The sequence below is a fragment of the Zea mays genome, chromosome 5, assembly GCF_902167145.1.
Source record: "Zea mays cultivar B73 chromosome 5, Zm-B73-REFERENCE-NAM-5.0, whole genome shotgun sequence".
NCBI lineage: Eukaryota > Viridiplantae > Streptophyta > Magnoliopsida > Poales > Poaceae > Zea > Zea mays.
Genome location: NC_050100.1, coordinates 156,696,809 through 156,717,953, shown reverse-complemented (window position 1 = coordinate 156,717,953; position 21,145 = coordinate 156,696,809). Strand labels below are relative to the sequence as shown.

Sequence of the window (21,145 nt, the reverse complement as noted above, 5' to 3'; positions counted from 1 at the left end):
GAGACTCTTCGGATTCCTTAGGACACACATCCCCAATGGACATGTTCCTTAGCGCTATGCATGGAGCCTCTTCATCACCTATCTCATCAAGATCAACTTGCTCTACTTGAGAGCCGTTAGTTTCATCAAACACAACGTCACATGAGACTTCAACTAGTCCAGTGGACTTGTTAAAGACCCTATATGCCCTTGTGTTTGAGTCATAACCAAGTAAAAAGCCTTCTACAGTCTTAGGAGCAAATTTAGATTTTCTACCTCTTTTAACAAGAATAAAGCATTTGCTACCAAAGACTCTAAAATATGAGATGTTGGGCTTTTTACCGATTAGGAGTTCATATGATGTCTTCTTGAGGATTCGGTGTAGATATAATCGGTTGATGGCGTAGCAGGCGGTGTTGACTGCCTCGGCCCAAAACCGATCCGAAGTCTTATATTCATCAAGCATGGTCCTTGCCATGTCCAATAGAGTTCGATTCTTCCTCTCCACTACACCATTTTGTTGAGGTGTGTAGGGAGAAGAGAAATCATGCTTGATGCCCTCTTCCTCAAGAAAACCTTCGATTTGAGAGTTCTTGAACTCCGTCCCGTTGTCGCTTCTTATTTTCTTGATCCTTAAGCCGAACTCATTTTGAGCCCGTCTCAAGAATCCCTTTAAGGTCTCTTGGGTTTGAGATTTTTCCTGTAAAAAGAACACCCAAGTGAAGCGAGAATAATCATCCACAATAACAAGACAATACTTACTCCCGCCGATGCTTATGTAAGCAATCGGGCCGAATAGATCCATGTGGAGTAGCTCAAGTGGCCTGTCGGTCGTCATGATGTTCTTGTGTGGATGTTGGGTTCCAACTTGCTTTCCCGCCTGGCATGCGCTACAAACCCTGTCTTTCTCAAAATGAACATTTGTTAATCCTAAAATGTGTTCTCCCTTTAGAAGCTTGTGAAGATTCTTCATCCCAACATGTGCTAGTCGTCGATGCCAGAGCCAGCCCATGTTAGTCTTAGCAATTAAGCAAGTGTCGAGTTCAGCTCTATCAAAATCTACCAAGTATAGCTGACCCTCTAACATTCCCTTAAATGCTATTGAATCATCACTTCTTCTAGAGACAGTGACACCTATATCAGTGAATAGACAGTTGTAGCCCATTTGACATAATTGAGATACAGAAAGCAAGTTGTAATCTAAAGAATCTACAAGAAAAACATTGGAAATGGTATGGTCAGGTGATATAGCAATTTTACCCAATCCTTTGACCAAACCTTGATTTCCATCCCCGAATGTGATCGCTCTTTGGGGATCTTGGTTTTTCTCATATGAGGAGAACATCTTCTTCTCCCCTGTCATGTGGTTTGTGCACCCGCTGTCGAGTATCCAACTTGAGCCCCCGGATGCATAAACCTACAAAACAAATTTAGTTCTTGACTTTAGGTACCCAAACCGTTTTGGGTCCTTTGGCATTAGAAACAAGAACTTTGGGTACCCAAACACAAGTCTTTGACCCCTTGTGTTTGCCCCCAACAAACTTGGCAACGACCTTGCCGGATTTGTTAGTCAAAACATAGGATGCATCAAAAGTTTTAAATGAAATGCTATGTTCATTTGATGCATTAGGAATTTTCTTCTTAGGCAACTTAGCATGGGTTGGTTGCCTAGAACTAGATGTCTCACCCTTATACATATAAGCATGATTAGGGCCAGAGTGAGACTTCCTAGAATGAATTTTCCTAATTTTGTCCTTGGGATAACCGGCAGGGTATAAAATGTAACCCTCGTTATCCTGAGGCATGGGAGCCTTGCCCTTAACAAAATTTGACAATCTTTTAGGAGGGGCACTAAGTTTGACATTGTCTCCCCTTAGGTAGCCAATGCCATCCTTAATGCCAGGGCGTCTCCCATTATAAAGCATGCTACGAGCAAATTTAAATTTCTCATTTTCTAAGTTGTGCTCGGCAATTTTAGCATCTAGTTTTGCTATATGATCATTTTGTTGTTTAATTAAAACCATATGATCATGAATAGCATCAATATCAACATTTCTACATCTAGTACAAATAGTGACATGCTCAATGGTAGATGTAGATGGTTTGCAAGAATTAAGTTCTACAATCTTAGCACGAAGTATATCATTCTTATCTCTAAGATCAGCAATTGTAACTTTGCAAACATCAAAATCTTTAGCCTTAGCAATCAAATTTTCATTCTCTAATCTAAGGCTAGTAAGAGAAATGTTTAATTCTTCAATCCTAGCAAGCAAATCATCATTATTATCTCTAGGATTGGGAATTGAAACATTACAAACATGAGAATCAACCTTAGCAATTAAACTAGCATTTTCATTTCTAAGGTTGTCAATCATCTCACGGCAAGTGCTTAGCTCACTAGACAATTTTTCACATTTTTCAACTTGTAGAGCGTAAGCATTTTTAACCTTAACATGTTTTTTATTTTCCTTGATTAGGAAATCCTCTTGGGAGTCCAAGAGATCATCCTTCTCATAGATGGCACTTATTAGTTCATTTAATTTCTCCTTTTGTTCCATGTTAAGGTTGGCAAAAAGAGTACGCAAATTATCTTCCTCACCACTAGCATTATCATCACTGGAAGACTCATATTTAGTGGAGGAGTTGGATTTGACCTTCTTCTTTTTGCCGTCCTTTGCCATGAGGCACTTGTGGCCGACGTTGGGGAAGAGGAGTCCCTTGGTGACGGCGATGTTGGCGGCGTCCTCGTCGTCGGAGGAGTCGCTTGAGCTTTCGTCGGAGTCCCACTCCCGACAAACATGGGCATCACCGCCCTTCTTCTTGTAGTACCTCTTCTTCTCCTTTCGCCTCCCCTTCTTGTCGTCGCCTCGGTCACTGTCACTAGATATAGGACATTTAGCAATAAAATGACCGGGCTTACCACACTTGTAGCAAACCTTCTTGGAGCGGGACTTGTAATCCTTCCCCCTCCTTTGCTTGAGGATTTGGCGGAAGCTCTTGATGACGAGCACCATTTCCTCATTATCGAGCTTGGAGGCGTCTATTGGTTGTCGACTTGGTGTAGGCTCCTCCTTCTTTTCTTCCGTCGCCTTGAATGCGACGGGTTGAGCCTCGGATGTAGAAGGATCATCAAGCTCATTGATCTTCCTCGAGCCTTCGATCATGCACTCAAAACTTACAAAATGCCCGATTACTTCCTCGGGGGTCATTTTAGTATATCTACGATTACCACGAATTAATTGAACTTGAGTAGGGTTAAGGAAAATAAGAGATCTTAGAATAACCTTAACCACTTCGTGGTCATCCCACTTTACGCTCCCGAGGTTGCGCACTTGGTTCACCAAGGTCTTGAGCCGGTTGTACATGTGTTGCGGCTCTTCCCCTTTGCGAAGCCGGAACCGACCGAGCTCCCCCTCGATCGTTTCCCGCTTGGTGATCTTGGTGAGCTCATCTCCTTCGTGCGCGGTTTTGAGCACATCCCAAACCTCCTTGGCGCTCTTCAACCCTTGCACTTTGTTATACTCCTCTCTACTTAAAGAGGCGAGGAGTATTGTTGTTGCTTGAGAGTTGAAGTGCTCGATTTGGGCCACCTCATCCTCATCATAATCCTTGTCCCCTAAGGATGGTACCTGTGTACCAAACTCAACAACATCCCATATACTTTTGTGGAGTGAGGTTAGATGAAATCGCATTAAATCACTCCACCTAGCATAATCTTCACCATCAAAAGTTGGTGGTTTGCCTAATGGGACGGAAAGTAAAGGTGTATGTTTAGAAATGCGAGGGTAGTGTAGGGGAATCTTAGTAAACTTCTTACGCTCTTGGCGTTTAGAAGTTACGGAGGGTGCATCGGAGTCGGAGGTTGATGTTGATGAAGTGTCGGTCTCGTAGTAGACCACCTTCCTCATCCTCTTGTGCTTGTCCCCACTCCGACGCGGCTTGTGCGAAGAAGATTTTTCCTTCTTCTCTTTGTGGTGAGAAGAAGATTTCTTCTCCTTCCCTTTGTTGGAGGAGATCTTCTTCTTCTCCTTCCTCTTGGTGCGGGACTCTTCCGATGAAGTGCTCTCGTGGCTTGTAGTGGGCTTTTCGCCGGTCTCCATCTCCTTCTTGGCGTGATCTCCCGACATCACTTCGAGCGGTTAGGCTCTAATGAAGCACCGGGCTTTGATACCAATTGATAGTCGCCTAGAGGGGGGGTGAATAGGGCGAAACTGAAATTTACAAATATAAACACAACTACAAGCCGTGTTAGCGTTAGTAATAAAGAAACGAGTCCGCGAGAGAGGGCGCAAAACAAATCCCAAGCGAATAAGCAAGTGAGACACGGAAATTTGTTTTACCGAGGTTCGGTTCTTGCAAACCTACTCCCCGTTGAGGAGGCCACAAAGGCCGGGTCTCTTTCAACCCTTCCCTCTCTCAAACGATCCCACGGACCGAGTGAGCTTTCTCTTCTCAATCACTTGGAACACAAAGTTCCCACAAGGACCACCACAAGTTTGGTGTCTCTTGTCTCAATTACAAGTGAGTTTGATCGCTATGAAAGAATCAAGAACAAAGAAAGCAATCCAAGCGCAAGAGCTCGAAAGAACACAAGCAAATCACTCTCTCTAGTCACTATTGTGTTGTGTGGAATTTGGAGAGGATTTGATCTCTTTGGTGTGTCTAGAATTGAATGCTAGAGCTCTTGTAGTAGTTGGGAAGTGGAAAACTTGGATGCAATGAATGGTGGGGTGGTTGGGGTATTTATAGCCCCAACCACCAAACTTGACCGTTGGCTGGGTTGTCTGTTCGATGGCGCACCGGACAGTCCGGTGCCCCCTGCCACGTCATCACTGCCGTTGGATTCTGACCGTTGGAGCTTCTGACTTGTGGGCCCGCCTGGGTGTCCGGTGCACACCGGACAGGTACTGTTTGCTGTCCGGTGTGACAGCATGGGCGTGCCTGCCATCTGCGCACGTAGAGCCCGCATTAAATGCGCGACAGAGAGCCGTTGGCGCGAAGATAGCTGTTGCTCTGGAGTCGCACCGGACAGTCCGGTGCACACCGGACAGTCCGGTCAATTATAGTGGACGAGCCGTTGGCTTTTCCCGAAGCTGGCGAGTTCCTGAGGCCGACCTCCCTTGGCGCACCGGACACTATCCGGTGTACACCGGACAGTCCGGTGAATTATATCCGAGTCGCCTCCGGAAATTCCCGAAGGTGGCGAGTTCGAGTCTGAGTCCCCCTGGTGCACCGGACATGTCCGGTGGCACACCGGACAGTCCGGTGCGCCACACCAGGGGTGCCTTCGGTTGCCCTTTTGCTCCTTTGTTGAATCCAAAGCTTGGTCTTTTTATTGGCTGAGTGTGAACCTTTTACACCTGTATCATCTATACACTTGGGCAAACAAGTTAGTCCAAAGATTTGTGTTGGGCAATTCAACCACCAAAATTATATAGGAACTAGGTGTAAGCCTAATTCCCTTTGAGGAAGCTTCAGTAGAATGATAGCCAAAGTCCTTCACTCTCAGATAGGCAGAAATGTGCTAACATATGTCGATGATATCATAGTAAAGAGCACGAAGCAGGAAAATCACATTGCTGATCTATAGGAAACATTTGCTAATTTTAGGCAAGCTGGCCTTAAATTAAATCCAAAGAAATGTGTCTTCGGAGTAAAGAAGGGAAAATTCCTTGGTTGTCTAGTTTCAACAAAAGGGATCGAAGCTAATCCGAACAAAATCGAAGCTATTCTTCGGATGGAGCCGCCAAGCACAAAGAAGGGGGCTCAACAGCTGACAGGAAGACTGGCATCTTTGAATCGATTCATATCTAGATCAGTAGAGAGAAATTTACCATTCTTTGAAGTGCTAAAGTCGGCTGAAGTCTTTCAATGGGGATCAGCTCAGCAGAAAGCCTTCGAAGAGCTAAAGCAATACCTGATAGATCTAACAACGCTAACTCCACCCACACCAGGGGCTCCTCTGCTATTGTATGTGGCAGCATCGCACTCTGCAGTAAGTGCGGCGCTTGTACAGGAAAAGCTTGAAGGACAAACTAAAAAGCAAGTCCCAGTATATTTTGTCTCCGAAGTATTAAGCCTATCAAAGAAAAATTACACAGAATTGGAGAAAGTGTTGTATGCTGTGTTAATGGCATCCAGGAAGCTTCGGTATTATTTTCAAGCTTACCATATAATTGTTCCTTCGTCACAACCTTTGAAGGATATTATGAGGAACATAGAAGCTACTGGAAGTGTTGGAAAGTGGGCCGCAGAGCTCAATGAATTCACCATTGACTACGTGCACAGATCTTCAATTCAATCCCAGGCGCTAGCAGACTTAATCGCTGACTGGACGCCAGGGGCTCACGAAGAAGGGACAAGCAAGGATACCGAAGCTTGGACGGTGTTCTGCGATGGTTCTTGGGGAACCTTTAGTGCAGGAGTAGTTGCGGTTCTAGTAGCACCTTCAAGAGTCAAAACATGTTTTGCAGTCAAACTGAATTTTAGTTGCACAAATAATATTGCTGAGTACGAAGCACTTCTATTGGGGCTTCGGAAACTAAGGGCAATGGGAATAACAAGGGCCATCCTAAAGACTGACTCTCAAGTTATTGCTGGCCATGTGGATAAGTGCAGCAAGGCACGAGATCCGAAGCTTGAAAAATATATGGATGCAGTCCGAAGGTTGGAAGCTTCCTTCGAAGGTTTTTCCGTCAAGAATATTCCAAGAGGTGAAAATGAGCATGCAGATTTGCTAGCCAAATCAGGGGCTTCCCCTTCCCTCCGAAGTATTTTTTGAAGCAATAAAAGCACCTTCGGTTGAGCTCATGGAGAGAGCAGTGCTTACTATTTCTCCAGTACACAGTGAAGACTGGAGAACTGAAATAATATCTTTTCTTCAAGGCAATTGTCTTTCAAGTGACGAAGCTTATAACAAAAGAATGGAGGCAAGAACAAGACCATATGTGGTAATAGAAGGGGAATTGTATAAACATGGAGTTTGTTCACCACTCCTTAAGTGTTTATCAAGAACCGAAGATATGGAACTAATGAAAGAGATACATGCAGGTCTGTGTGGATCTCACATTGGATCTAGGCCCTTGTTGGGAAAAGTTTTTGGACAAGGATTTTATTGGCCGAAGACAGCTTCGGATGCGGCAGACTTAGTCCAAAAATGTGAAAGCTATCAAAAATGTGCAAGAGATCAGAAGCAACCTTCATCTCTCACTCAATTAATACAACCCACTTGGCCATTGCAAAGGTGGGGCCTCGATTTATTAGGCCCACTTCCACCAGCACAAGGAAATCTAAAATATGTTGTGGTGGCGGTAGAGTATTTTTCCAAGTGGATTGAGGCAAAGCCTTTAGCCACAATAACTTCAGTCACTGTCCAGAAATTTTTCTGGCAAAATATTGTTTGTCGCTTCGGAGTGCCGAAGGCTATTACTGTGGACAACGAGACACAATTTGATGCTGAAGCTTTCAAAGAATTCTGTGAACAAATTGGCACGAAGATTCATTTTGCATTGGTCAGACATCCGGAGTCAAATGGACTTGTTGAAATAGCTAATGGCATTATAATGACGGGAATAATGAAGTTAATCTTCAATCAGCCCAGAGGAAAGTGGCCAGATGAATTGATCAAAGTGATGTGGAGCCACAACGCAACAATATAAAGGTCAACAGGCTTTACACCATTCAAATTACTGTTTGGTGACGAAGCAATAACCCCAGAAGAAGCTAAGGCAGGATCAATAAAAACAATGGCTTCGGCAGATGACGAAGCTGATTGTTCTGTGGCAAAAGATGCTATAGAAGGGATCAGACTTCAGGCAGTGGAGAACATCAATAAATATCAAGCCGAAACAATAAAGTGGCGTGACAGAAAAGTTCGGCTAAAGAACATTAAGTCAGGGCACTTGGTACTTCGGAGAGTGGCCAACCCAGATACAGTAGGCAAGCTACAGCTGAAGTGGGAAGGACCTTTTTTGGTAGTATCTTCGTCAAGACCCGACTCTTACAGATTGAAAGATATGAACGACAACGGCATTCCTAGATCTTGGAATGCGGATGAGCTTCGGCGATATTATGTTTAGCTGATGTAATCTTTTTATTTTTCCTATGGCACCCTTTTCCTTTCCAAAGGGGGAGAAAGGTTTTTAATGGGGCCATAGCATGTAATTTCCCTTTTTTATTCAGCTCCATGAGAGCAAAATCCCCCAAAAAATGTAAATGTAAAAACTCAACATGCACCATCGAGTGCAGGCAAAAAGGAAAAAAACAGGGAGAAGCTCGAAAGTCGTCCCTAAGGGGATGCAGAGCACGACGAAGCTACAAAAAGCCGTTCCTAAGGGAGTGCAGCGTAAGTTTTCTGCTCAAAAGTCGTTCCAAAGGGAATGCATAGCTTACAGCGAAAAGTTAACGTTGATTCCGCCGAAATATAAGGCAAAGCGCGAAAAGTCAACGGAATACCACCGAAATAGAAGGCGAATAAGTTCAAAAGACGTTCCTAAGAGGATGCAGAACTTACAGCGAAAAGTCAGCGCTGATACACCAAAAAATAAGCGGCAAAGAGACTTCAGTCATTCACAAGGGAATGAAGGCTATGGTTGTGGCTTCGTATGTGTGTTTGGACATTCATTTGCATGACACATTACATCATACATTTGCATTCATAAACATTCATTTAGACATACATAGGATCATCATCATCATAACATACAAACAAAGGCGGATGCTTCGACTCTAAAAATAAGGCTTCGGCAAAAAGAGAAAAAGAAGCAGTTTTATGCTTCGTTGTGTACGAAAAGAAGGGAAGGTGTTTTTCGCCTTCGGCTCAAAAAATGCTAGTTTCGTCCACAGCAAAGCAAATCAATGCAAGTACAAGTGTCGTTCGCATCGAAGCACTTCATACGTTGATGGAAAGGTAAAAATATATTACAAGGTATGAACAAAGTTTACAGAGTAAAATCTAATTCTCAAGTTACAATATTCTTCACAAAGGTTATTACAAGAATTCTTAGTCTTTTCCACATCTATCTATTTAAGCTTCATCATTGTCTATTAAGCTTCGGCTTCGCGCTCTTCAGCTTCGTCAACTTGCTCCTCAGCTTCGTCATCCTGTACATATTTAAGTATTGTAAGAATTATTCAAGTTTAAAGGGAAAGGTAAGCACAATGTATGATTTTGTTACCGACTTAAGATGACTTCGAGCTTTGTCACCAGCTATGCTTCGTCCACCCTTCGTCCATATTAGTTTTATAAACCTGTTTCCTATGCTTCAGGCAAGATTGTGAATATCAACTAGATTTGCTGGTGACAAACTAAAGTTGGGCCTATTAACAATATTTCCATGTGTACAACCAGATTTCAGGAAGGCGACAGTTGTGCCCCGACAAGCTACCAGGGCACAGAAATCACCATGTCTGGCTATAATTTCATCAAGGTCATCAATCTCACCCTCGATATGTTCGAAGGCCCCTAGCAAGTCTTCAGCCGAAGGACTAAATTTTTCGCAGCTGGCTCCAACCGAATTGAAGATCTGCTTCAGCCGTTGTACACATCGGCTACTGAACTCCAGACATTTGTTTTGAAGATCTGACAATGATTTTTGCAGATTCGAACTTTTCTCGACCTCGGTCTTAAATTTGGCGTTTAACTTCTGCTTCTCCTGTTCGAAGCTTTCTGACTTCGAGAGAAGCTCCGTATTTAACTTTGCAATTTTAAAGTTGGGAACACTCTAAAAGCCAAGAATTCTTGCACCAGATCCCTAGTGCCAATATGCTCCGCAATAACTCGAAATTCGCCCAGTGCAATTTGGCTTGGACTCTTTGGTGTCATGTTGCTCTGGGGCCTGGTTTCTCCGAAGATTAATTCCAGTGGACTTTGGACTAGCTTCTCCTTTTCTTCATCAACTTTGATGTAAAACCATTCGGTCTTCCAGCCAGCTGGCCACTTGGTACGATAGCTGATAACTGGAAACTTTGTATTTTTGTGATAGGCAAAGTTGTAGCAGCCGAAGTTTTCATGCAGCCCATCTTCTTTGTCTTTTGTTTGATAATGAAGCTCATGTACTCGACAGAAGCCTTCGGCAAATGGTTCTACCCCCTGGCTTCGGAGGGCCCAGATGTAAACACTAAGCCTAACAATGGCGTTAGGCATTAGTTGATGAAGATAAATCCCAAACTTCTTCAAAACATCAGCAATCATCCCATTCAAAGGAAATCTTAGTCCTGCTTTAAAGAAGCTTTTGAACACTACTACCTCATCTTTTTCCGGCTTCAGAGTAATTTCCTCTCCGCTAAAACGAACCAACTCCTTTTTTGCTTCACTAAAATAGCCTAGCTTCATCAGCTTAGTCATATCACCTTCGGTAATGGTGGATTTCCCAAACTCCAGGTGGCTGGGTTTAGATGGCACGACGCTGTAATCATCTTCAGATTCAATTTCCTCAGCATCAACCTGCTCAGCTTCAGCGGTAGGTGCATCCTCCGATACTACCAGCCCTGACCGTTGCATCACTTCGGAGATTGGAGCGGTTTCGGCACCTTCGGCTTCTTCTCCGTCGCGAGTAACCCTAGCTGTTGAGCGTACCCTAGCCATCTAATGATTGAATTTCTTGTTTTTTGACGAAGTTGAATTTTTTTTAACTTTACCGAAGCTCTTTCTTGTTACGAAGCTTGAGCAAAATGAATAGCTTCGGTTGGCAATGCAGTAAGCAAGCTTTGGCTATGGTCAAATTTTTGGCAGCAAAATAGTGCAATAGCAATGAATGTTGTGGTAACTTCACACCTACCCGTCTGTTTATATAGTGCCGCAGGTGGGAAGGCAAATCGTCAAGTCTTCCGCACCAGACAAACAGTCGCCCGCACCCACTGAACGGTGGGCCACAGAGCCCGAGAAGGTGAATCGTCAGGACGCGTGTAACTGCTACATGGCGGGGCCACCTTGCGCTCGAATTATTTTAATCGTTTCTCGGCAACGAGCTCAGGGAAGGTGTTTTTCGGATCTTCGACATCCCGAAGCCTAAGAGACTTTTTCACGGATCAAGCTCATTACGAAAAACGATCTAGCACCGCGAAGGGGCTACTGTTGGGGGTATGCTTCATAGCCGAAGATCCTGAAGAAAGAAACACCTTCAGCAGATCCTCTCAAAAGCAATGCTGAAGCTATCACCTATAAAGCTTCGGGATAATGACATGTTTCAAGACGAAGGAGTGAACCGACTTAAAGATGAAATGACCAATAAACCCATGATAGTTTGTGTCATGATTGTAATCGATTGTAAAGGGCATAAATGTAATTTCACATAGGCTGCGCCCTATGCCTATAAATAGGTGAACAGTACCCCCGTACTGTTCACGCTATCTTGTAATCGCTCGTGCGCAACACTTGGATTTTTGCCTTCTATCAAGCCGAAGGTATAAATGTAATTAAATATCGTATTTAAATATCCAAGTTTGTATAATGATAATATATGAATGATATTATTATGTGCTTATTTGTGTTTATCTTTCATGTTTTATATGTTTCATCTTTCATTTTCCTATAACCGTGATGATGAAGGTACATCCTTCATGACCTTCGTCTGAAGATCGTTATATCCTAAGGGAAATAATGATTCGAAGGACGAAGGACATTAACATTTAATACTTCGTGTTGCCTTGTTCTTGACTTTTACCATTTGAGAACAAGTCCTCAACAAGCACTATTACACATCTACTAAATAATAAATGCGAACAAAATTAAGTCACAAGTCATAAGCTACGTACGTCAAAACCGCCACAAAGGTAGAAGCAGCGAGCAACCGTGTCTGGATGTTTGGATTGACATACCCAAACCAGTCTGCCACAGTCACAGTTAGGCACAGGGAGTTCAGGAGGAACAAGAGCATCCTTGCTAGATACGTCCGGATATAACTCCCGAGGACGATCTCTCTTCTGCCATAATGCCTCTCGATACATGTCTTTCATCTAATAAACGATTATAATTATCACTTGTACCTAATATGCTTTATAATAGATTTACACAAACTATCAAATAAAATATACTCATCATATTAATGATACTATATATATTATAAGCTACTATGAAACTAATAATCGAAATGATAATATAATAGGTTTATACAAACTATTAAACTATGAAACTATGAGCAAGTATGAAACTAACAACCCAATATACAAAACGAATCAGTTGGACACCATACCTTGGTCTACGAAGTGAACCAACTCGAATCTTTGAATCCAGCAAATTTTGACGAAGTTTTGAAATGAGAGAAAGTATGCTGCTCTCGGCCAGGCGCGCGGCCGTTTTTATAGGCATCCGTAGCTCGACGCCAAGATCTGTGACGCCGAGCTACGAGGCCGCATCGGCACCGCGTCAGTGCCATATCAGCCCTAGGCGTAGGGAGCCGTTGCTGTCACGTCACATCTCGGCGCCATAAGCTGTGGCGTCGAGCTGTGTTACCTCGGCGCCACAGTCTAGGGCGCCGAGTATTGGGTCCAAACTTGCATATAAAATTTTTTGGGGTCCAAACGTAAATATTTTTCAAAAGTAGGGCTGAAATAGAAAAAATTCGGTATATACCACATCTTAAAAAATTGGCGAGGCATCGACACCTTGAAGCGTGCTAGGGTTTCCCCCGTCTTATCGCTTCCTCGTTCCCGCAGCCGCCGCCCAAACCCTAGCAAACCCGTCCTCCGCCATGGCCGACGACCACTACTCGTCCAAGCGGAAGTACGACGACCCCTCGCCGCCGCCGCGGCGCACGGGGTTCTCTTCTGGCCCGCCGCCTGCCTCGCCGCCCGCTGGCGGCGCCCCGTCGTACAACAGCGTTGCGCCGCCCCCCGATGAGATCCAGCTCGCGAAGCAGCGTGCGCAGGAGATCGCGGCGCGGATCTTTAACGCCGCAGAGGCCAAGCGCCCTCGCGTCGACAACGGCGACGATGACGTCGGCGGCTTCGGTGGAGGAAGTTCCCTGGGTGGCAGCGGTGGTGGTGGTGGTGGCCGCATCGGGGGCGCAGGACTTGGCTTCTCGTCCTCTGCCGGTGGTGGTGCGTGACAGTACTTCTCGTTGATCCCATGCTTGGTCCCGTAGATCTGTTTGTCTGTGCTTGGTTGGGGAGGACTCGGCTTCTCGTCCAAAATTATTAGGGGTGTTTTCTATGCTCGGTGTCACGATTCGATTTTGGGGACGGATCGATACATCAATGTGCGGGGGCTGCGGATGCTCAAACCTGGTTCATGTTTAATGAAACTGCCACCTGTGAGCTATTTAGATGCACAATCTTATTGTTACGATCTCGAATACTTTTTTGAGAGCTCGCAGGCCAAGATCACCTTAATATAACAACGGGATGCAACTGGGGAGGGTTAGTTTTTTTTCGTAACAAGCTGCAATGCCAACCGAATTATTTTAATCGTTTCTCGGCAACGAGCTCAGGGAAGGTGTTTTTCGGATCTTCGACATCCCGAAGCCTAAGAGACTTTTTCACGGATCAAGCTCATTACGAAAAACGATCTAGCACCGCGAAGGGGCTACTGTTGGGGGTATGCTTCATAGCCGAAGATCCTGAAGAAAGAAACACCTTCAGCAGATCCTCTCAAAAGCAATGCTGAAGCTATCACCTATAAAGCTTCGGGATAATGACATGTTTCAAGACGAAGGAGTGAACCGACTTAAAGATGAAATGACCAATAAACCCATGATAGTTTGTGTCATGATTGTAATCGATTGTAAAGGGCATAAATGTAATTTCACATAGGCTGCGCCCTATGCCTATAAATAGGTGAACAGTACCCCCGTACTGTTCACGCTATCTTGTAATCGCTCGTGCGCAACACTTGGATTTTTGCCTTCTATCAAGCCGAAGGTATAAATGTAATTAAATATCGTATTTAAATATCCAAGTTTGTATAATGATAATATATGAATGATATTATTATGTGCTTATTTGTGTTTATCTTTCATGTTTTATATGTTTCATCTTTCATTTTCCTATAACCGTGATGATGAAGGTACATCCTTCATGACCTTCGTCTGAAGATCGTTATATCCTAAGGGAAATAATGATTCGAAGGACGAAGGACATTAACATTTAATACTTCGTGTTGCCTTGTTCTTGACTTTTACCATTTGAGAACAAGTCCTCAACAAGCACTATTACACATCTACTAAATAATAAATGCGAACAAAATTAAGTCACAAGTCATAAGCTACGTACGTCAAAACCGCCACAAAGGTAGAAGCAGCGAGCAACCGTGTCTGGATGTTTGGATTGACATACCCAAACCAGTCTGCCACAGTCACAGTTAGGCACAGGGAGTTCAGGAGGAACAAGAGCATCCTTACTAGATACGTCCGGATATAACTCCCGAGGACGATCTCTCTTCTGCCATAATGCCTCTCGATACATGTCTTTCATCTAATAAACGATTATAATTATCACTTGTACCTAATATGCTTTATAATAGATTTACACAAACTATCAAATAAAATATACTCATCATATTAATGATACTATATATATTATAAGCTACTATGAAACTAATAATCGAAATGATAATATAATAGGTTTATACAAACTATTAAACTATGAAACTATGAGCAAGTATGAAACTAACAACCCAATATACAAAACGAATCAGTTGGACACCATACCTTGGTCTACGAAGTGAACCAACTCGAATCTTTGAATCCAGCAAATTTTGACGAAGTTTTGAAATGAGAGAAAGTATGCTGCTCTCGGCCAGCCGCGCGGCCGTTTTTATAGGCATCCGTAGCTCGACGCCAAGATCTGTGGCGCCGAGCTACGAGGCCGCATCGGCACCGCGTCAGTGCCATATCAGCCCTAGGCGTAGGGAGCCGTTGCTGTCACGTCACATCTCGGCGCCATAAGCTGTGGCGTCGAGCTGTGTTACCTCGGCGCCACAGTCTAGGGCGCCGAGTATTGGGTCCAAACTTGCATATAAATTTTTTTGGGGTCCAAACGTAAATATTTTTCAAAAGTAGGGCTGAAATAGAAAAAATTCGGTATATACCACATCTTAAAAAATTGGCGAGGCATCGACACCTTGAAGCGTGCTAGGGTTTCCCCCGTCTTATCGCTTCCTCGTTCCCGCAGCCGCCGCCCAAACCCTAGCAAACCCGTCCTCCGCCATGGCCGACGACCACTACTCGTCCAAGCGGAAGTACGACGACCCCTCGCCGCCGCCGCGGCGCACGGGGTTCTCTTCTGGCCCGCCGCCTGCCTCGCCGCCCGCTGGCGGCGCCCCGTCGTACAACAGCGTTGCGCCGCCCCCCGATGAGATCCAGCTCGCGAAGCAGCGTGCGCAGGAGATCGCGGCGCGGATCTTTAACGCCGCAGAGGCCAAGCGCCCTCGCGTCGACAACGGCGACGATGACGTCGGCGGCTTCGGTGGAGGAAGTTCCCTGGGTGGCAGCGGTGGTGGTGGTGGTGGCCGCATCGGGGGCGCAGGACTTGGCTTCTCGTCCTCTGCCGGTGGTGGTGCGTGACAGTACTTCTCGTTGATCCCATGCTTGGTCCCGTAGATCTGTTTGTCTGTGCTTGGTTGGGGAGGACTCGGCTTCTCGTCCAAAATTATTAGGGGTGTTTTCTATGCTCGGTGTCACGATTCGATTTTGGGGACGGATCGATACATCAATGTGCGGGGGCTGCGGATGCTCAAACCTGGTTCATGTTTAATGAAACTGCCACCTGTGAGCTATTTAGATGCACAATCTTATTGTTACGATCTCGAATACTTTTTTGAGAGCTCGCAGGCCAAGATCACCTTAATATAACAACGGGATGCAACTGGGGAGGGTTAGTTTTTTTTCGTAACAAGCTGCAATGCGAATCCAAATCAATCAGCGTTCTTCATCTTTTTTTTGCTCGTTTTACACGCCTCACCTCGTGGAGAAGTCTAGGGCCTAAAACATTTGTCATCTTGAGGTACTCACTGTCATTATCATTTAGTATTTTCTTCCACAACATGCCATTTTCTGGATAGACTGGCTAGAAACATCTCAGATATTATTGTGATTTTGCTAAACTATAGGATTCATTGATCTGCTCATACATGGTGTAGATCTAGATGTTTAATTCCTTTGTTTGGATGCCTTGTTTCTTTTTAAAACCTTGCGTCAATGCAAAATCGAACCTGTGCATATACACTGTCTTGACTCAAGACTGATTTTATCCACTGTCTTAAAGTAGCATGTTAATTCAATTTTAATTTCTGCAGTTAGCATAATGTGTATCTGTTGCTTTTGTGCTTATGCATGCATCCCTTCATTTACCATGACTAGTGGCCCATATGAATTTATTATTTATCATAGTTCATAATTCAATAATCAGCATAAGTTCTGATGATAGCAAATGGATTCAGAATGATGGTGGTTTCTGTATCAGGGCATGGGGCTTCTATCCCACCGTTATCTTCTCAGAGCAGTGCACCACAGTACTCATATGGTGGACATCAGGGTACAAGCAAAAAGATTGAAATTCCAAATGGAAGGGTAAGTTTTTGTAAAGTTTATTTTCCGTCTCTGAATGTATAGTCGTATAAGAAAGTGTATCTGGAAGTGTGATATTTATATCCCCTTCAACTTGCACTATTGTCGACTTGCGGTAGGTTGGTGTTATTATTGGAAAAGCTGGGGAAACTATTAGGTATATCCAACTTCAATCAGGAGCAAAGATTCAAGTTACGAGAGACCATGAAGCTGAACCTGGTGCACTGACAAGGCAAGTTGAGCTTTCTGGCAATCCTGAGCAGATAAGCAAAGCTGAACAGTTGATCAAAGAAGTTATAGCAGAGGTATTACTCATTATGCTCCTAGATTTTTGCTTACTTCTGTGTGTTTTCATCTATATTACAATGTTTGATCTTGCAATCTAGGCTGATGCTGGGTCATCCGGTGCTGTATCTGGTGGCCGGAAATACAATGCACCACAGCCAGGCGCTGAGACATTCCAGATGAAAATTGCTAATAATAAGGTATGCACTTTGTCGATTGGACGAGGGTTTGCCTTATCATACAAAAAATACACTTTATCACAATACCACAAGTTTTTGACATGTGCATGGGTGCCTGTTTGTCAATTTTATATCAATCAACAATCAGTATTGTGGCGATTGCCTCACAATGCTATTTTTTCTTCTGCTTCTGATTTTTGTTTTCTTTTTAGGTGGGATTGATTATTGGGAAGGGTGGTGAGACCATAAAGTCTATGCAGGCCAAATCTGGAGCCCGCATTCAGGTTTGCAATCTTGTTATCCACATTCCTAACCTTAGCTGCAATCAGAAATAAGGTTACACTAAGTTTGCATGTGGTTGTTTGTCCTGCTTGTTTTTTCTTTGCCTAGTAAATTTAAATGCCACATCCAAGTAATTGATATTTTGTCATCCTTGAGTTTGTCGTTCATATTTTGCCTTGACCACTCCATTTGGTCTAAGCTGTTCATTTATACTCAAATCGTTTTGGTCTACTTTTTTTTTCTGTTGATCCATGTTTGCATGTTATTCTTGTCCTTACAAATTCTTGTGCAGGTTATTCCTTTGCATCTGCCTGCTGGTGATACTTCAACTGAAAGAACTGTGCATATTGATGGCACTCAAGAACAAATTGAACATGCAAAGCAGCTGGTGGCTGAGGTTACCAGTGAGGTCTGCTTTCTTTCTCTTGTTGTGTCTGATATCTGTGATTGCTTTGCTCTCTTGTGCTTTAACCTGTCATTTAGGTTGCTTCTGGTTCGTTCTGTTTATTATATTGTTTTATGATTTTCCCCTGTTCTTTTTGAAAATCTTGTTTCTTTTGCTTCTTTGCCGCCGTACATTGATTATACTGCTGTGCTAACCAATGTCTGAAACATATTGTTCGTGGGTACAGCCACAACATGCAAGGAGATTGTTATACGACTTATTCCCTTTTTCTGAACATAGCTTATTAATAGTTTTGGGCAAGGTTTTCATGACTTAAGTATTATATAATAAAGCGAAGAGTTGTATTTGTAAACTAACTTGTTCTTTATCAATTAGCCACTACCGTAGGCCTGTTAAATGGTATTCCATAGAATCTGCAGCTAAAGTTTTGACAAGTCTTGATTTGAAATTCATATGATTGTTCACGTCATATGGAATATGGATGATACTCTTGGGCAAAGACCAATGAGTCCTTGTTGCTCAGTGGTTATTGTTTATTCATTTCTCCACAAAGAGCCAATTAGTGTCAATAGCTTGCCAGGAGGACTGCAAACTATCCTGGAGAGCAGGTTTGTTACTGTTTAATGTCAATGTCCTACTGGATAGAACAATGTGTTTTCACTTATAGCATGGTTTATGGATTATTGAGCTGACATGCTGTTTCTGGCCTCTATCATTTCAAAATTTTCATCTACTTCTCCTGTCCCTCTGGAGCACAAGGGATACATATACATTGCTTTATTCGTGTCTTGTTTGCGAGGGAGAAATGCTCTAAACAGCCCCAAGTCACCAGGTGTTTGGTTGTTTATGGTGGTCATGCACACCAATTTAGTATTTAGATCCTTTTGTTCTAGTTGATTGTAGATATGATGTTTGTGATCATTACGGAGGCAAGGTTTTCCTTTTTGTCCACTATTGCCACCTATACAACTTGGTGGTGGATTATGAGTTGTATCCTCATTTACTATTGCCTCTGATTCACTATACTTGTTTTAGAGTTGATCCCAAGAATTAAGGATTTATATTCTCTAAACTGTGCATAGATCATAAAAGAAGCCAGTAAATAGTGCAACTAAAGAAGGGTTGTACTGGAAAAAATAGGTAAACGAGGCTAAAATTTGGGATCCAAATACAGTCCATCTTGTACATAACTTTTATTTGGAATTTGGAATATTCCTGAATATCATATATGCCAAACTGTTTTGCAACCGAAGGATTCAGAAAACCCTGCATGAAGCTATTTTATTATGTGTTATCTGTCTCTATTATATGTGCCTGGTGGATCTGCAGGTTGCTGTCCAATGTTGTTTTTGTGCTTAAATAGTATCATTTGAATGTTGTCTTTGATGCTTCATTCTGTTTAATATTTTTCAACCTCAGTAAAGTAATCTAGCTGATTTTTATATATCCTGTCATTTAGCAATGAATTGAATATTTTAGATGGTAGTGAAAGCACCTTTCTATATCACATACATCTCTAGACATCTATTGGAACTCTATTCCACGGCATTGCTATTCAACATATGTATATGTATATGTTCGTCTAGTCCAATCTTCATTAGCCCCATAGTTTTGCACATGGGCAACGCTAGATGGGCATCACTAGCCTGACGATTTTGATCGGTGAGTTGCTCCCTCCATTTTTCTTGTTGGTTATTGAATTTATCTACAATATGTCTTCTGCTTTTGTATGTCTGCTATCTGCACTGCTATTTTTTTCTTCTATTCTGTTCTCCATGCCCCTTTCATGTATACATATACACATGTGCAAACTATATTTTGCAGAATCGTGCCAGGAATCCAATGTCTGGTGGCTATTCTCAGCAGGGCTATCACCCTCCTCGTCCTCAGTCAAACTGGGGCCCGCCTTCTGCGCCACCCCAGCAGTCTGGTTATGGTTATATGCAGCCTGGGGCTTATCCTGGGGCACCGCCACAGTATGGTGCACCTCAGCAACCTTATGGTAGCTATCCCCCAACATCTGGTGGCTATCAGACTGGGTGGGATCAGTCTCAAAACCAGCAATCTCATACAACTCCCCCTGGTACTGGGTATGATTATTATAGCCAGCAGCAGCAACCTCAACAACAACAATCTGCCCCTGGGACTGCTGCTTCTACTGATGCCACTAGCTACAATTATGGCCAGCCTTCAACATATGCTTCACAAGGATATGATTCTACCTATACTCAGCATAGTGGTGGGCAGCAAGCATATGGACATGATGGCTACTCTGGTTACCAGACCCAAGGCCAGCAGCAGGGCTACTCTCAGCAGACTGGTTATGACCAGCAGGGATATGGTGCATCTGCTTATGGATCAGCTGCGAACTCGACCCAGGATGGGTCCAGCTATGGTGGTCCTGGTGGGGCCACCCAGGCATCTCCGGGGCAGCAAACTTCAACCCCAGCTGCTGGAAGCCACCCTGGCTATGCCAGTCAACCGCCTACTAGTGCTGCAGCAAGCTATCCAGTTCAAGGTTCAGCTCCATCTGGATATGGTGCTCCACCACCCCAGCCTGGCTATGGCACCCAACCTCCACAGCAAGGTGGATATGGTCCGGGCGCTTATGGGCAGCCTTCTCCACACGGCGAGAAACCTCCTGCATCTTCACCTTATGGACAAGCTCCGCCTCCTGGATCTGCTCAGGGTGGTTATGTGCAGTATGGTTACAGCCAACCTGCATACGGTGCACCACCAGCTTACCCTGGTGCACCCACTGCAAGCCACCCGGGCTATGGCCAACAGCAGTCTTATGGCGATGCTTATGGTAGTGGAAGCTATGGGCAGCCTACAGCCTACACTACTGAAGCAGCAGCTCCTGCTGCATCCCAGGATCACTCTGCCGCACCTGCCGCGGCCCCTGGAACAACAGCTGCGCCAGCTCCTGACAACAATGGGGGTGCCAAAACTTCTGCGGAAACTTGATCTTCAACAGCTAATTGGGAACAAACTTTTTACAAGCCTCTGTTGTGTCGTTTCCTCCACTGTTGCTTAATATTACACATCTAGTTTAGGCTCCACATCTACAGGTTATATCTTTCTGCCTGTTGTTTTGACCCCATGAATCGCTCTTTCCGTGCTGTTGATTAGTACTTTGTTGTTTTTTTATTGCTGGTTAGATGTTTGGACTGGTGATATATGTGTTTGTGCGGTTACTCTTGTTGGACTCTAATGGGTACCTACCGGCTTGGTCTGGACATATACTGTCCTATATTTGTTTTTAGCCTCCTTTTACATTGGTTATTATGTGTGCTGTACAACTGTCGGACGTTTCCATAAGCTGGTGATAGTTATGGATGAAAATTTGGTTTCAATATTGTCTAAGATGATCATAAAAGGTTTAAGCTGCATGGAAATCTGCTTTTGGTTTTTGCCGGTGTTCTTTTTTCTGAGTCTCTAAACCTAAATTAAAATTCTTAGGTGTTATTTTGTGGACGGGAAAAGGTTGGTTTTGCACGCTGTATATTAAA

General features: G+C 43.8%; 1 protein-coding gene across 2 annotated transcripts; it reads left to right on the top strand.

Annotated features, from left to right (window-relative positions):
- Window positions 1–12,579: 12,579 nt before the first annotated feature.
- Window positions 12,580–20,989, top strand: LOC100191655 (KH domain-containing protein). Of its 2 annotated transcripts, none has more exons than XM_020553012.3 (7): window positions 12,580–13,017; window positions 16,378–16,484; window positions 16,601–16,786; window positions 16,868–16,966; window positions 17,158–17,229; window positions 17,520–17,636; window positions 19,458–20,989. In XM_020553012.3, exons 1-7 carry the CDS (start codon window positions 12,669–12,671, stop codon window positions 20,598–20,600), a joined length of 2,073 nt encoding a protein of 690 aa, XP_020408601.1. In that variant the 5' UTR covers window positions 12,580–12,668; the 3' UTR covers window positions 20,601–20,989. The 2 variants fall into 2 exon arrangements, with proteins under 2 accessions (XP_020408601.1, NP_001130556.1); NM_001137084.1 differs by lacking the exon at window positions 12,580–13,017 and adding an exon at window positions 15,044–15,471 and having other exon boundaries at window positions 19,458–20,885.
- Window positions 20,990–21,145: the final 156 nt, after the last annotated feature.

Coding starts and splice junctions, on each gene's coding strand:
- LOC100191655 (XM_020553012.3), top strand. CDS start 12,669: ATGGCCGACGACCACTACTCGTCCAAGCGGAAGTACGACGACCCCTCG. Junction 16,485..16,600: donor TTGAAATTCCAAATGGAAGG/GTAAGTTTTTGT, acceptor GACTTGCGGTAG/GTTGGTGTTATTATTGGAAA. Junction 16,787..16,867: donor TCAAAGAAGTTATAGCAGAG/GTATTACTCATT, acceptor CTTGCAATCTAG/GCTGATGCTGGGTCATCCGG.